This window comes from Candoia aspera, chromosome 6 (assembly GCF_035149785.1).
Source record: "Candoia aspera isolate rCanAsp1 chromosome 6, rCanAsp1.hap2, whole genome shotgun sequence".
In the NCBI taxonomy this organism is placed as follows: domain Eukaryota; kingdom Metazoa; phylum Chordata; class Lepidosauria; order Squamata; family Boidae; genus Candoia; species Candoia aspera.
Window position 1 is genome coordinate 38,391,061 of NC_086158.1, and position 14,047 is coordinate 38,405,107.

The 14,047-nt window shown below is 41.1% G+C and overlaps 1 protein-coding gene across 1 annotated transcript in view; it reads left to right on the plus strand.

The window, feature by feature from the left end:
* Positions 1-14,047, plus strand: part of ANO7 (anoctamin 7) — a 42,515-nt gene that overhangs the window by 22,831 nt on the left and 5,637 nt on the right. The window contains exons 10-19 of the mRNA XM_063306755.1: positions 660-750; positions 1,127-1,223; positions 2,582-2,725; positions 2,802-2,939; positions 4,462-4,560; positions 4,652-4,754; positions 5,920-6,031; positions 7,947-8,001; positions 9,210-9,307; positions 13,233-13,372. Coding sequence (XP_063162825.1) covers positions 660-750; positions 1,127-1,223; positions 2,582-2,725; positions 2,802-2,939; positions 4,462-4,560; positions 4,652-4,754; positions 5,920-6,031; positions 7,947-8,001; positions 9,210-9,307; positions 13,233-13,372 — 1,077 coding nt within the window. The remainder of the gene's footprint in view (positions 1-659; positions 751-1,126; positions 1,224-2,581; positions 2,726-2,801; positions 2,940-4,461; positions 4,561-4,651; positions 4,755-5,919; positions 6,032-7,946; positions 8,002-9,209; positions 9,308-13,232; positions 13,373-14,047) is intronic.

Here is a 14,047-nt window from a genome sequence, read left to right on the forward strand (position 1 = left end):
TGACATTAAAATGGTTTTAAAAATAAAGAAAAAGCAAGGCTGCCTTAGTGAACATTGATGCCAGACTGGTTTGCCACGACTCCTATCACTTGCTATATTCTGGATTGCCCCAAGAGACCCAATTACCCTGGGCTCCAGATTTGGTCCTGAGATCCTGCCATTGCTGCCTGTGGTTTTAGAAGAGAACTCCTGCCTCTGGGGGCATATCCCAGTGACAGCAATTAATCAGTCACACCTCAAGGATTATTTTGTGACCTGTTTCTTAATATTGGATATGTTCCAGGTAGGAGATTATGATAACACAGTAAAAACCTAACTGATATTATTTCCCTCTCTTATGAGACATTTATTCTGTATTGATGCTAGGAATGGGTTGTCAGAAACTTGTCCAATAACGTGCTATGAACAAGCAGCCCCTGGTGGTACCATCCTGCTACATGTTGTTCTATTTTTGCTCCTCTGCAAAATATCACAAGCTGGGCTCAGACTTTCTGGAGAGCAGGCTGATGGTCTCAGTCACAGTGGGGAGGGCAGCATGGGTTCTGCCGAGCATGAATTAACTGCCCAGGGTCCCCCATGTGGGGAGATGGGCGGTGATAAAAATATGATAAATAAATAAAAGAAAAGAAATGAATATGCTGTTGCCTCGCTTCCTTTAGGTTTCTACACAGCATGGCTTCTTCCAGCGGCTGTAGTGGGGACACTGGTCTTCATAATTGGCATTTTTATGATGTTTCATGACATTCCAACGTAAGTAGCAAACTTCCCTTGCTCCTCCTTCCTTTATTCTGTTCTTAGGAGATCTTCAGACAACTTTTATAGCAGCTTTTTCCATCAGCCAGCATGACTGACTAATTAGTTATCCTTTGTTAAATTTATAAAGTTTTTTGGAAATACATTCCTCAATAAGTAGATGACAGATGTATTGATTTACAACATTTTTCATCCTGTTTTTCCACCCAAAAATTTTTCAACAGCAGATTAGAGTCCAAGAACTACACACACACACACACACCTACCTAAGGGACATGAAACACAAAGCAGAAATGAAAGAGAAGGGGGTGTTGGAATCTGGTGCCATGCTAATTTTTTTTCTCCCACTTTTTTTCCCTCTCTTCTGAACTAGACAGGAGATTTGTACCAGTGGTGACAAATACAAGATGTGCCCACTTTGCAAAGTCTGCCCTTATTGGAATCTGTCTACCGTCTGCCCTATGTTTCAGGTAGGGTCATAATATTATGACTTTATCATACACTTTAAATCAATGAATACATAATCAACTTCCTTTTTGACATTCTTATATTTCTCATTGACCTAGTAAGGAACAAAAATCTGGTCTGCACACCCCTCCCTTGGATAGAAGCACATTGCAATTCCCATATTTTGATCATTGTCATCTATTTACCTTTCAGTCAGAACTCTGCCACACTTAAGAAACTAAACCTTCTGTAGTTTTTGCATTCACTGTTGCTGTTTTTCTGTTTGTAAGGGGGACCAATAATCCTACTATCCCATTCAGGCAGAGATACAATTTTCACATATACTTCAAAATCATATAGCCACTCCATAAACAAACCTGTATGCCTTTCCCTCCTCATCTTCTCACTGAGGGCTCACATGAATGTTGCTAATGTGAGGTTGGTTTAAACAGCCTTTCCTAACCTGGTTCCCTCCTAATATGTTAGATTTCAGATATGCTTGAAGTTAAGTTAAGCTATATCCTTGTGGATCACTCTGTTTTTTTCAGTCACCCTTCTTTGAATATGATTGGCCATTTGTAGATGGGAGAAAATTATCACAAGCCTGTGCTTTTAGCTATCACTTCCAAAACAATATAATTTAGGTTCCATCCATTTAGCACTTTTAACATATGCATCAACACTGGCAATTTGCAAACTGTTTTTGCTGCATAAGGCAACATAGCTTACTTGTAGCTTTGGAGGCCCAAATACAAACAGCTGTAGGCCCATTTCTGTAATCCATGTACACTGAGTGTGTATGATATAAAGAACAGAAGGAACACAGGTATGTGGTAGTTTGGGAAGACACTAACTGGATTCAATCAACTAAGCCATAACTTGGTAGTTTGGTTTGGACTTAGCATACTGTGTAAGCCTGTTATGGTGTGTGGGAATGACCTTGGGAGACGGGGAGGGAGAGAGATAGGAACAATCAGATAATCTCTACCTGCATGACAGGTAGAGAAAGAAACTCAGAAAGGAACCTCCCTAACTTCTCAGGCTGTAAAAGAGATGGCAGGAGATTTGTACTATCAGACTTGCAAGATTCTGTTAATGTCGCCTTACAATAAAGTAGAATTAGCTCATCTGGTCATGTTTCCTGTCTGATCTACTTGAGAATGCTGACAAAACCTAACCATTGTATAAGAAGTTTAATAATTTAGTGTGTTGACCACAGCTATTCAGCAAGCATTTGGTTAAAACATGAGTTTGGCATAATGTGTGAGTCCAGCCACTGCATTCAAGCACTTTGCTCACTTGACTTACATGACTCACTTCTCTTTCCCAGTCTGGGTATCTTGTCACATGCATAACAGCAATCCTTCCCTTTTTCTTGTAGGCTGGCCGTCTCTTTGATCATGGTGGCACTGTGTTCTTCAGCATCTTCATGTCTCTGTGGGCAGTCACATTTCTTGAGTACTGGAAGCGAATGAATGCTACCCTGACATATCGCTGGGACTGTTCAGACTTTGAGGATATTGAGGTACTGAATTTGGAGAACTTCTGGTATAACTCAAAATCCAAACTGGCATAGAATATTCATGTTCTTCCGGTTGTAGGAACGTCCACGACCCCAATTCACTGCCATGGCTCCCATGACAACTGTAAATCCAATTACTGGAGAGGAGGAGGCCTATTTCCCAAAGTGGAATCGATTCAATAGAATCATCACTGGATCAATGGTCGTCATCATGATGGTGAGGGAACCCGAGTAGGCTAAATCTTGAGATGTGAGCTCTTTCTCCTTCTGCTGTGCCAGTTGAATCATAATTTATTTTGCAGAGCAATCTTCTTTCAGGCAAGGGACCTATGGAAATAAAATATGCAGCTTGTGGGGGCAACCATTATCTGAAAAATACATGCCAGAGAATTAATATAAACCTTAGAGGGCTAGCAGTTGTTCCTGTTCTCTTGAGCTACTGTAGTCAAAGGAAGTATCTGAGGCATGATCTGGGGATAAAGTGCTATTATCCTAGCTGCCCCACTTGATTTTTATGTATTTTATAGGATGCGGTGGCGCTGCGGGTTAAACCGCTGAACTGTCGATCGGAAGGTCGGCAGTTCGAAACCGCGCAGCGGGGTGAGCTCCCGCTGTTAATCCCAGCTCCTGCTCACCTAGCAGTTCGAAAACATGCAAATGTGAGTAGATCAATAGGTACCGCTTCGGCGGGAAGGTAATGGCGTTCCGTGTCGTCATGCTGGCCACATGACCCGGAAGTGTCTATGACAACGCCGGCTCTAAGGCTTAGAAACGGAGATGAGCACCGCCCCCTAGAGTCGGACACGACTGGACTTTACGTCAAGGGAAACCTTTACCTTTACTATAGGAGCATTGAAGGAAATGGAAATGTCCAACTCCCATTCTTCTAAATGACCACCCAGGGTATTCTTCAAGCTGTGAATCTATTTAAGTGATAAAAACCTATTTGGTTATATTTAGTGTGGAATATCTCCCTGCTAGAAAGTTTTACCAGTTGTTATTTACAGTTTTGCTAGTTGCTATGAATGCCATTAATTATGGTTAAGAAAATATATGGACAAGTGAACAGTTCTACTTTCCCAATTTAAGTTATTTAAGTTTCTTCATCTTCATCCAATTATACATCATGGAACACTAAAATGTGATTTGGCTGGTTTGGACTTAGCATAGGTATAAACATGATTTAAAGCTTAGTGTTACTTGTGAAGCCAACCACTACGGTTTATTCAACAATCCATGGTTAAAATTAACCTTGGCTTAGTGAATGTAAGTACCAAGCCATAAATTGTTGATGCATAATGCTAAGCCATGATGTTAACCATGGCTTATTGAACAAACCACAATGGCTTGATTTGCACATAATGCTAAGCCATAATATGTGTGTGTGCAATCACACTAAGCTAAATACAAATCTGTTACGGCTTAATATTATGTGTTCACATCTTGGATCTACAGAGACAGATGAATTGCCTATTTAGAGGGAACATCTATGGATGTTAAGAAACATCAGCATTTTTGTTCCAAATCCAAGTCTAGCCTTCCCCAACCTGACACTCATCCATCAACCACACCACACTTCATTAGCTGTGGGTGGTGGGAATTATAGTCCAACACATCTGAAGAATGCTAGACTGGGGCAAGTTGATCCAACTGGCCACAGCTACAGTGAGTGCAATAGTGCAATAATGAGACAACAAACACACATTACTACTACTTCTTCTGCCTGTCTCTGTCTGCAGATTGCAGTGGTAATTATGTTCCTGATTTCCATTATCCTTTACCGGGCCATCATAGCCGTAGTTGTATCCAAGTCTGGAAACTTCCTAATTGTAGCTTCGGTAAGGGACCTCTATGCCTCTATCCCTTTTGGTCTGGTTTTGCTGTTGGACTTTATTTGAACTTCCTTCTTAACTCCCTTTTTCCTCCTAGGCTTCTCGTATTGCCAGCCTGACAGGCTCAGTAGTAAATCTCATTTTCATCCTCCTCCTCTCAAAAATTTACATTGCTCTGGCACTTTTTCTTACGAAGTGGGGTAAGTAGACCATATTGGATATTCAAGCAAGACATCAGCTTCAAGCCCCATCTTTTTGGTCCTAGAACATAAAACTAGTCTTTGGATTATAGGAAGAAGGTAGCTGAGGAGATTTAATGAACATTAGGACATTTTCTTCTGCTCCCCTATAATCCGAGTCCAGCATTAAATGCATTTATTACCAACAGATGTAAAGCAAAAAGAAAAAAAGTTCCTATAATGGAGTAAATTTCCAGTTTGACAAAGGTGTCTAAGAACTGTAACATACCTCCAAGAATTCCACTATCCTTCATTCAGCGGCATCAGAATTGCCCAATGATTTGTTAGAAATGTACACACAATTTCTAGAGACTCCAAAGCGTTTGTAGTTCTGCTAGTGGTGGTTTCATTTGCTGTCAACCAGGGAAAGTTTATAGGGTTTTTTGGGGGGGGGGTTGTTTTTGTTTTTGCATTATCTAGCCTCCTCTAATCTATTTCCTGGAGTGTGTGGAAAACAAGCTAGTATGGCTGCCAGATCCAAGCTGCAAAAATCCAGATTACCTCAAGATATTAGCCTCTAATGGCCATCTGGATTTTTGCAACCTAGATTTGTTAGTCCTTGTGTTAGAAAGTATAATTTGCAGCAAAACTTTTTTTTCTCTGTGCAGTGAATTCTTAGATAAATATTATCTCCACACTAGATTCTTAATTCATTATACATAACATACATTTTGCCCATATAAATATTGTAGCAACATGCAGGTACTTCCTTGCTCAGAACTAATGCAGTGCAACCTCTCATACATAGGTGCTTCATCTGGGAACTTTAGGCTAGGACCCTCGCGTCTACTTGTAAATAGGTATCTCTTGAAAGATATCTGCCTTCAACTTACATACATCGAAGGAATGTTCCACCCCCTGCCCCAAAATGTTAGACTTAAGCTTTGGAGAAATATTTTTTAAAAAGCTTTAATCAGAACTTATTCCAACTTGTTTTGCCATCTCAGCCATAATCTAGAATAACATGAAAGAAAGTGTTTTTCAATGCACAACATACCTTAATGTTCTGTGATGTGAAGACTGATAATGATAGCTGACGACAGTGAGGAATCATTCAGAATCTTGGTTCAGAGAAACGTGAAGGATGAATGCTACTCTAAATGACACATTCATTTTTTTGCCACAGAGATGCACCGCACCCAGACTATGTTTGAAGATGCCTTCACTTTTAAAGTCTTTGTCTTTGAATTCATCAATTTCTATTCCTCTCCCATCTACATTGCCTTCTTTAAGGGCAGGTAAATTCTTCTGGGAATTTTCCTAATCCATAGTGGAAACAATTTTCTTTGCAGTGGTCAGTCTTGAAAGATGTATTTGTATAACAGAAATATGTCCCAGCTTCCTACTTTCATTTATGCAATGCTTTTCCTCCTTTTAAATCTTATTTTATAGCATTTTTTCTGCATGTAGTAGAGGAAACTTTCTGTACCTGACCTGGGTTACAACATCCGTCATCCCAGGTAGCACAAGACAGCAGGATGCTAAGTTTATAGGTGCTGTAGTTCAACACATCCTGGTAACATTGTTGGAGAAGAATGTAGAATAACTTTTACTATGATGGAGGGAAGGAAGTTTTATTTAATTTTAAAAAGAGCATGCTGGATAGGTATTTTTTCCAGGGCAGGAAGGGATGCAATAATTAAAATTACATCTTTCATATGTTGGAAATAACCATATGAATTGTTTGTTTGTATGTATTTATGTACATTATGCTGTATTTATAGCCCATGCTAATCCTGACACTCTGCCTAGATACAAAGAGTTTTTATAACACAGACATATACATACATACATACATACATACTAAAAATCTACAGTAAAACACACGTAAGTACATCAAAGGTGCCATTAATTTAACCTAGCCATACACCTGTTGAAATAATGCTGCTTTGACCTTCTCAAAATATATTATAGGGGCCATATTTACCTGGGGCAAGGAGGAGAGTATTCCATTAAATGGGGGCCACCACTGAAAAGGCTTGTCATGTGGCTTATGCTCCATGAACCTCATGAGAAGAAGGACACACAACAGGTCCTCTCTAAATGACCAGACCAGGCAGGCAGATTCAATTTTGGCAAGGAGTTGGCTGATATATCCTGGTGCTGCACTGTAAAGGGCTTTAAAGGTGATAACCAGCACTTAGATTAAAGTGAGGAGGCTTCGCCTCTATCATTGCCTTCTGGCAGGATTGCAAAGGGTGGGGAGATAGGTTGGAAGCTTAGGCCTCCCCTGTCCTAGCAGTTCTGAGCCCCTCCATGAGAAAAATGCACTTGTCTCCCCTCCAGCATTCCCATTCCTGCCAGCCAGCTGATCATTCTGATCACGGAGCTGGTGGGAAAAGTGGAGCACATCCTGCAGTATGCTGCTGGACCATTGGGAGGTTCTCAAACCTACAGATGGTGCAGGCAGGATCTCCATAAATTTCTGTGCAAATATAGATTTGGTCTTGTCCCACACATCTCAGCTTGCTCCTTGAGTGGAAACCTGAGGTTTTGTTGACCTGGAAGACAAACACTGTTTAAATATGTCAGAACTGTAATTCAATAGGGATCTACATACTAGTGGTAGAAAGATAGGAAAAAGTGAAGAACTGCTGCCATCTATTGTTCAGAAACAGTATAATACTGTAAACCTTGAATGAGTGCTACAAGACAGGCTGCCTCTAACAAATATATTAGCATCTGGTATCAATATAATGAACAATTAAAAGCAATAGATCTCAATCACTACAGGGATTCAAGCTGAGAAAGGTGATGCCTTTGGCCCTGGTTGAATATTACACTGAAGCAGCAGTAAATCAATTTGTGTGTCTGTGTGTTTTCAAGTCAGTGTCGATTCCTGGTGACTGCCTGGACAAGTCCCTGCAGTTTTCTTGGCAAGATTTCGGCAGTGTCTTGCCATTGCCTCCTTCCTAGGGCTGAGAGAGGGGGACTGGCCCAAGGTCATCCAGCTGGCTTTGTGCCTAAGGCAGCACTAGAAATCACAGTCTCCTAGTTTCTAGCCTGGTGCCTTAACCACTGCGGCAAACTGGCTCTCAATAAACAAACAATTGCTTGGAGGAGTGGGGAATAGGAGTTTAATCTAGCAGCTTAAAAAAGCCAGAGTCAGATTTTTCATTTCCTGCCCTTGTGCTTTTTCTTCTTCCCCTTCAGGTTTGTTGGTTATCCAGGCCACTATGACAAATTACTGGGCATTCGCAATGAGGATGTGAGTATCTCAGAAGAGATGAGAGAAAGAGATGAGTTCTTGAAAGAACAAATGTGTAGGGATGTTCTGGAGCAGCAGATTCCTAGGCAACCCATGCAAAATAGGTTGGATTGCAAGGTGGCTCTACAAATAAGCAAACAAACAAACAAAGAGTTGTTAGGGAATAGAGTCCAGCTGATCCCAACCATTCCAAGAAAGATAAATGGGAAGACTGTATTAGCCTCAGACTGAGGAATCAAATAGGTGTCTTCTTTAGAGTTTAAAATAATTACCTATATCCACAACATAGCATATGTTTGTAAACTTGTTGGAAGGGCCCTACAACATTCTGGGTTTCACCAGATCCATCTGGGAAGCTCACATGGACAAGAGGGAGGTAATTCTTTTGCCTGTGAATTCTGCCTGCATACAGCCATAAAAAAAATGGGCTAGTTAGTCACTGTATCTGATAGTCATGAATTCCACTAATTAGTTACGTATTGTGTGAAGTACTGCTTTTTTCCAACCTAACTCTCTTTGCCACATCAGGAATGGTTTACATACTTCTACCATGTTTTGCCTTCATTCTAAGCAAAAAGCTCCAAACTATAAGTTTTCCTCTATCATTCTGGTTGCCATTTTATGGCCCTTACAGTTCTGTGGTGACCTGAACTGTAAACGGCCTTTCAAGTATGAACTCACCATAGATTTACCTATATATAAGAGCCTTACTATAGCAGTATATTCACTGTTAGTTCTCTTCCTAATAACTACTTGCTTATTTGTTTATAAAATTTGTAAGAGAACTCCCCTTTCTTTGTGATCATCCCATGATGGTAGTATGTGGTATTTCCTGAGTTAATGAGGGAACTCAGTCTAGTTCCCAATAGCAACAGAAGAAGTGGTAACCTTGGGGCACTGCAGGTAGGGAACCACATGGCTGAATGCTGCTCAATGACAAATAGTCTCTTTATATAGAACTTGTAGACCTTGAGGAAAAGCATTCAAGCTTTCTGTGTTTGTGGAAGTTTTCCTTCCTGGTAGATATATTCCATCAAGGAAGCCTTTCTTCTCCACCTCCAGTAATGTTGCATGATGCTTTGGTACCTGGAATTGAGTGATTGATAATGGATGCCTACTTCATGCTATATATGAAACTTTCTAGATCAATCATTCAATATTTATTAGGCAACCAACCATACCCAAAAGTCTCTGTCTATTTTGTCCAGTGTGGTCCAGGTGGCTGCCTCATTGAACTTGCTCAGGAGCTCCTTGTCATCATGGTGGGAAAGCAAATAATTAACAACATTCAAGAAATCCTCATCCCGTGAGTGCATGGTATTTTTGCTATCTATTCATTCCAATCGATGTGCTTGTACAAAGCAGGGGTTGGCAAACTGGGGCTGCAATTAACATGGAGAGAGTGGAGGCCAGAGCATTACAATATATTGGTGCTGCATTACTGCACATTTTGTGGAGGATGGGTTTTCATTTCCATTAAAAAAAAAAAAATCAATTCCTTCCTTATATAACCACAGGACTTCTATGGGTTCTGGGAAGCTGAAGCAATTAACTATTGGCTCAACTCCTGCTCCATAAGGAACATTGCAAAGATTTCCTCAGAACAATGGAGCAGGCAATTTTCTGCTGACAAGATTTCCTGCCTCATCCAGCTTCCCAATTCTGAGGATTTCCCATTCATTCCTATGGTCAAAGTACAGTGGTATCTTGTCACTATCCAGTTGTTCTGAGAGATGGCTTTGCCAGTCCCCCTGCACAGTGGCTGGTTGAACAGGACCTGTTTTTTTAACCCACTCTAAAAAACAAACCAGCAAGAGAAGAATGAGGATAGAGTTGCCATTTTTTGCAGCTGTCTGGCTTGATCAAAGGAGGAGCATAGTATTAAGAAAACTTGCCTGATAGTGCAAAACTACTGCAGTGGGTCTGAGGACAAGGCTGGTGATTGTATGGAAATGCTCTCTGTTAAGCCTGCTTTAGACTTACCCTACACATTTTGTATTATTTCCTGCCTTAAAATGTCAAGAAACTCCACCCCTGATTTTTGGCAATCATGCCATTGAAACACAGAGATGTAGTTGGAGAGGGATATGGGAGATATAAAAAGAGGTCTGGAGATTGCCTGCAGTCATAAACCCTGTAAAAACCAGCAAACTCATTTTGGTAGAAATGCAAGAGTGTGGGAAAAGAGAGAGGCCACTCCCTAGTTATTTTGACAATTACAGTTGCTTCACAAAACAGTATTTTGCATTTATGCCAAGACGTAATAATTTTGAATACATGCAAACATTGACAAACACAATCTGTGAACAGGGCAAACACTGGTATGAGTAGTAGCAAGTGTTCCTGATGTCTACCACATCCACCAATGGAGAATAAAACGTACTTTTGTTGGTTTTGGTTCAGCTTTATAGGTGAGCCAGAGCAGTATGTTTGTTCCTGTTGGCTTAGCCTGGGGAAAATTTGGGCTGCTTATATGTACACAAAAATTACTGCATGAGATGGTCGTCAGCATTCCAAGGGCTGCCTCCTTACCAGAATCTGTAATTTTGTCAATCAGAAAGGGCGCAGCGAAGAGATGTCTGAATTTAATATTCATAAGGGAATATATTCCTCTGTATGGAAGAGGAATGATCAAATGAATATACAGTAGAGTAGCAGCATTCCACAGTATTCCTGGGGCTTCAGAGAACTTGGTTCCCTAAAGAGTTAAATTCTCAATTCTGTGAGAACGGAGCACAATTCTGTGACCGTAGGAAAAAATACTGTGAGATGTTACATTGCTCAAGATGCACTAGCTTCTTCTTACAGAACCTTCCTACAGCAGAGATGTGCAAAATATTTGTTCTTAGAACACTTTTGGAATTGTCAGAAGGGTGTCAAAACACTTCTGGTCACGTCAGGAGGTTTGAAATGTTTTGCACCCCTTTAGTTGGGCTAGAAGTGGTAGAGACTGCCATTTGTATAGAGTTGTCTCCAGCTATTGAACAAGGAATGGAAAACTGAATCTAATGCAGGGAGAGTGCAGAGCAGAGGTGAGTGCCGGAAGGGTTTTTGCTAGAAGGAAATGCGCTTGCAGAGATTTCCTAAAAGAGGAGGTTCCACTTTAGAAGATAAAAGCCAATAGAAAAATACCACCACCACATTTCCAGTATCTGCTATCAGAAAAATAGTATAAGGAAAGAGAAAAAAATGACAAAACAAAAGATGTATTAAGGTAATATACTACTTTTCTTTTAAGGCTGCTCTCAGAGTAGCATTGGATCCCTGCCTTCTAGCCAGATTTGGCAGCCAGGCTGCTGTGCAATAAACTTCCCTCTCCCTGACCAATAGAGTGCCAGTGCAGACTGCTCCCTTTTGCATCCTGCAACTATTGTTGCAACATGTCTCATTTCTAACTGAGACAGGTAATAGGAGCCTGGATGAGTGACTCAGACTGCCCCCTGAGCTATCTGATAGAGATTTATAGATTCCATTTACCAAATATGTTACAGCAGTGTTCCAAGGTCTAGTACTCTCTCATTCATCTCAAAGTACAATTCATTGTTTTACTGAAGATGCGGAGACCCAGCAATAAACGTTAGCATCTGTTTTGGGTACCAAGTGGCTTTAAGCCTAGCATTTCTGCTGGTTTAGCTGATCCAGATGAAGGAGGATTCTGCCTGGGAGAATGTACCCATCCTCACAGGCCCTTAACATAGAGGCAGTCCTCGCTTAATGACCACAATTGGGACCGGAATTTTGGTTGCTAAGCAAAGCAGTCATTAAGCAAATCCAACCCGATTTTACAACCTTTTTTGTGGTGGTGGTTAAGCAAATCACAGAGGGCATTAAGCAAACCATGTGGTTGTTAAGTGAATCATGTGGTTCCCCATTGAGTTTGCTTGCCAGAAGCTGGCCAGAAGCATTGAAAATGGTGATCACATGACCACAGGATGCTGCGATGGTCATAAAAGTGAACTGGTTGCCAAGTGCCCAAATTGTGATCACATGACTGTGGGGATGCTGTGACAGTCTTAAGTGTGAGGACCAGTTGAAAGTTGGTTTTCTCAGCACTGTCGTAAGTCTGAACTCACTAAACAAATTGTTGTTAAGCGAGGACTACCTGTAATGTAATCAAGATGCCTATATTGTGCTAGACATCATATTCAGCTCTTGTCAGTATTTTAGATGACACCCCCCCATCTTCACTCTCAGTTTTGGATGTATCTCTTTCTGGTCCAAGTATTTCTGTTGCCACCTTAGCATTGCCAGCAGCTTGCAGCAGTTCCAGCACTGACTGAAGGATTGTTCCATTTGCATCAGTTCCAGCGCATTACGTTTCTTCTGTTCGGTTCAGTTGAGCTGTACCTACTCCTTGTGACTCTATGGATAAGAGCTATCCTATCTCTTGCCACATCATGCAATACTGCTAGGTGCATCACTTTAGTTTCCAATACTCTATCTAGCCACCTCACATACTCTTGGCCTCTTCTTTTTCCATTCACCTTGCCCAGCATTACCAGCTTTTCCATAGATGCATCAGCCTTTCTGATTCCAATGCTACCACACAATAATTACAGTATCGCTAAAAAAATGTCATTTCCATGATGTGTCAGCTACATTATTGCTGCCAGGTCATGATGAAAAGGTACTGTGGAGACTCTATGTGGAAAAGGCAGGAGAAAGTTGTACCCACCTTCATTAGATCTGAGAGGGTGCTGCTATCGCTATTGTTTTTCTGTTGTTCATTTGTTCTGAGCCCGAGATCACGAGTGTACTCAGTCATAACCAACCACCCTGATATTGTCCTAACCAAGCATGGCCACAACTCCCATTTGGTGGTGCTGCTAGATCTGGATCCTGTCAGAGATTCAAGACCCAACAGAGGCTCTAAGATAGGTGCTGAAGGTGGCAAGTCCATGGTAGAAAGAAAGAAAATGAGCCAGTTGGGTGAGCAAGACTTGTGGGTCAACTCCTTGGAATACACTTGTCCAGGCCACCACTAAAGCTGAAGCACCACTGCTAACATTAGCCCAAATGGGAAAGACCATGTTGGCTGGAGGTGATGAGAGTTACGATCTAATGCTCAGAGGATGCCAGGCTCAAAAAAAGCTATCCTGTGGCTCAGTAATGGGGCACAAATGAAAATATGCCTTATCTAGATGCATCCAGGTATGATATAATTATCCCTCCATGCCTGAAAAAGGAGATTACCCTAGAGGTTCTAGTAACTATTCTTTTGTTCTCCATAGGAAGCTGAAAACATGGTGGCATAAGCAAGATCTCTCTAAAAGCAGTAAGGCAGGCCAAGAAAACTTCACAAAGCTACTCTGGGAGAGTGATTATAAACTGCTGCCCTATGATGGGCTCTTCGATGAATACTTGGAAATGGGTATGAACCATCTGGGGAAATGGGAAACTAAGAATAGTTCTCTGAAAATCCCTAATGCTGTTGCCTGATAATGGAAGGGGGATGAGTATGCATATTCTTGGAGGGGTTGAAAGATAGCAAGGATTAGAAGGGAAGAACAGCGAGAAGAAAAAAAAGCCCTGGGTTAAAGGGAGAAATTAAAGAGTGGTTAGTTTCATTTTACCAGAGGAACACAGCATATCCCAGCAGCACTGAAGCTATATTCAGCTAAGGCTCGTGTACAACTACTCTTTGGTGCTCAGCTAGGACCTTATATTTCCTTTACTCCTCTGGCAAGGGTTCAATCCAAATTCCTAAGGGCTATATTCCTGCATTCCAAATGTAGTATTAAGGAGGGAGGCAGGGTTGTCTAAAGTCAAAACAGGTGCATGGACTTGTATTATAGCACATTGGTTGAAATTACTGTTCTTTCCCACAGGTTTGAGTTCTTTCCTTATTGAGGACAATTATAAATCAGTATGGTTCAGGACTATTCCACAAAAACTGCACCATCTTGGCTTCTCCAAGGAGGTGTTCCTAATAATGGGCTATGAGCATGCACTTAGTGCATTTAAACAACATATCAAAGATCTGGAAGTCCAACAGGACCAGTCTGCTCTACCTAAGAATGTTTTCCTGAGCAGTCAAATCCATTTC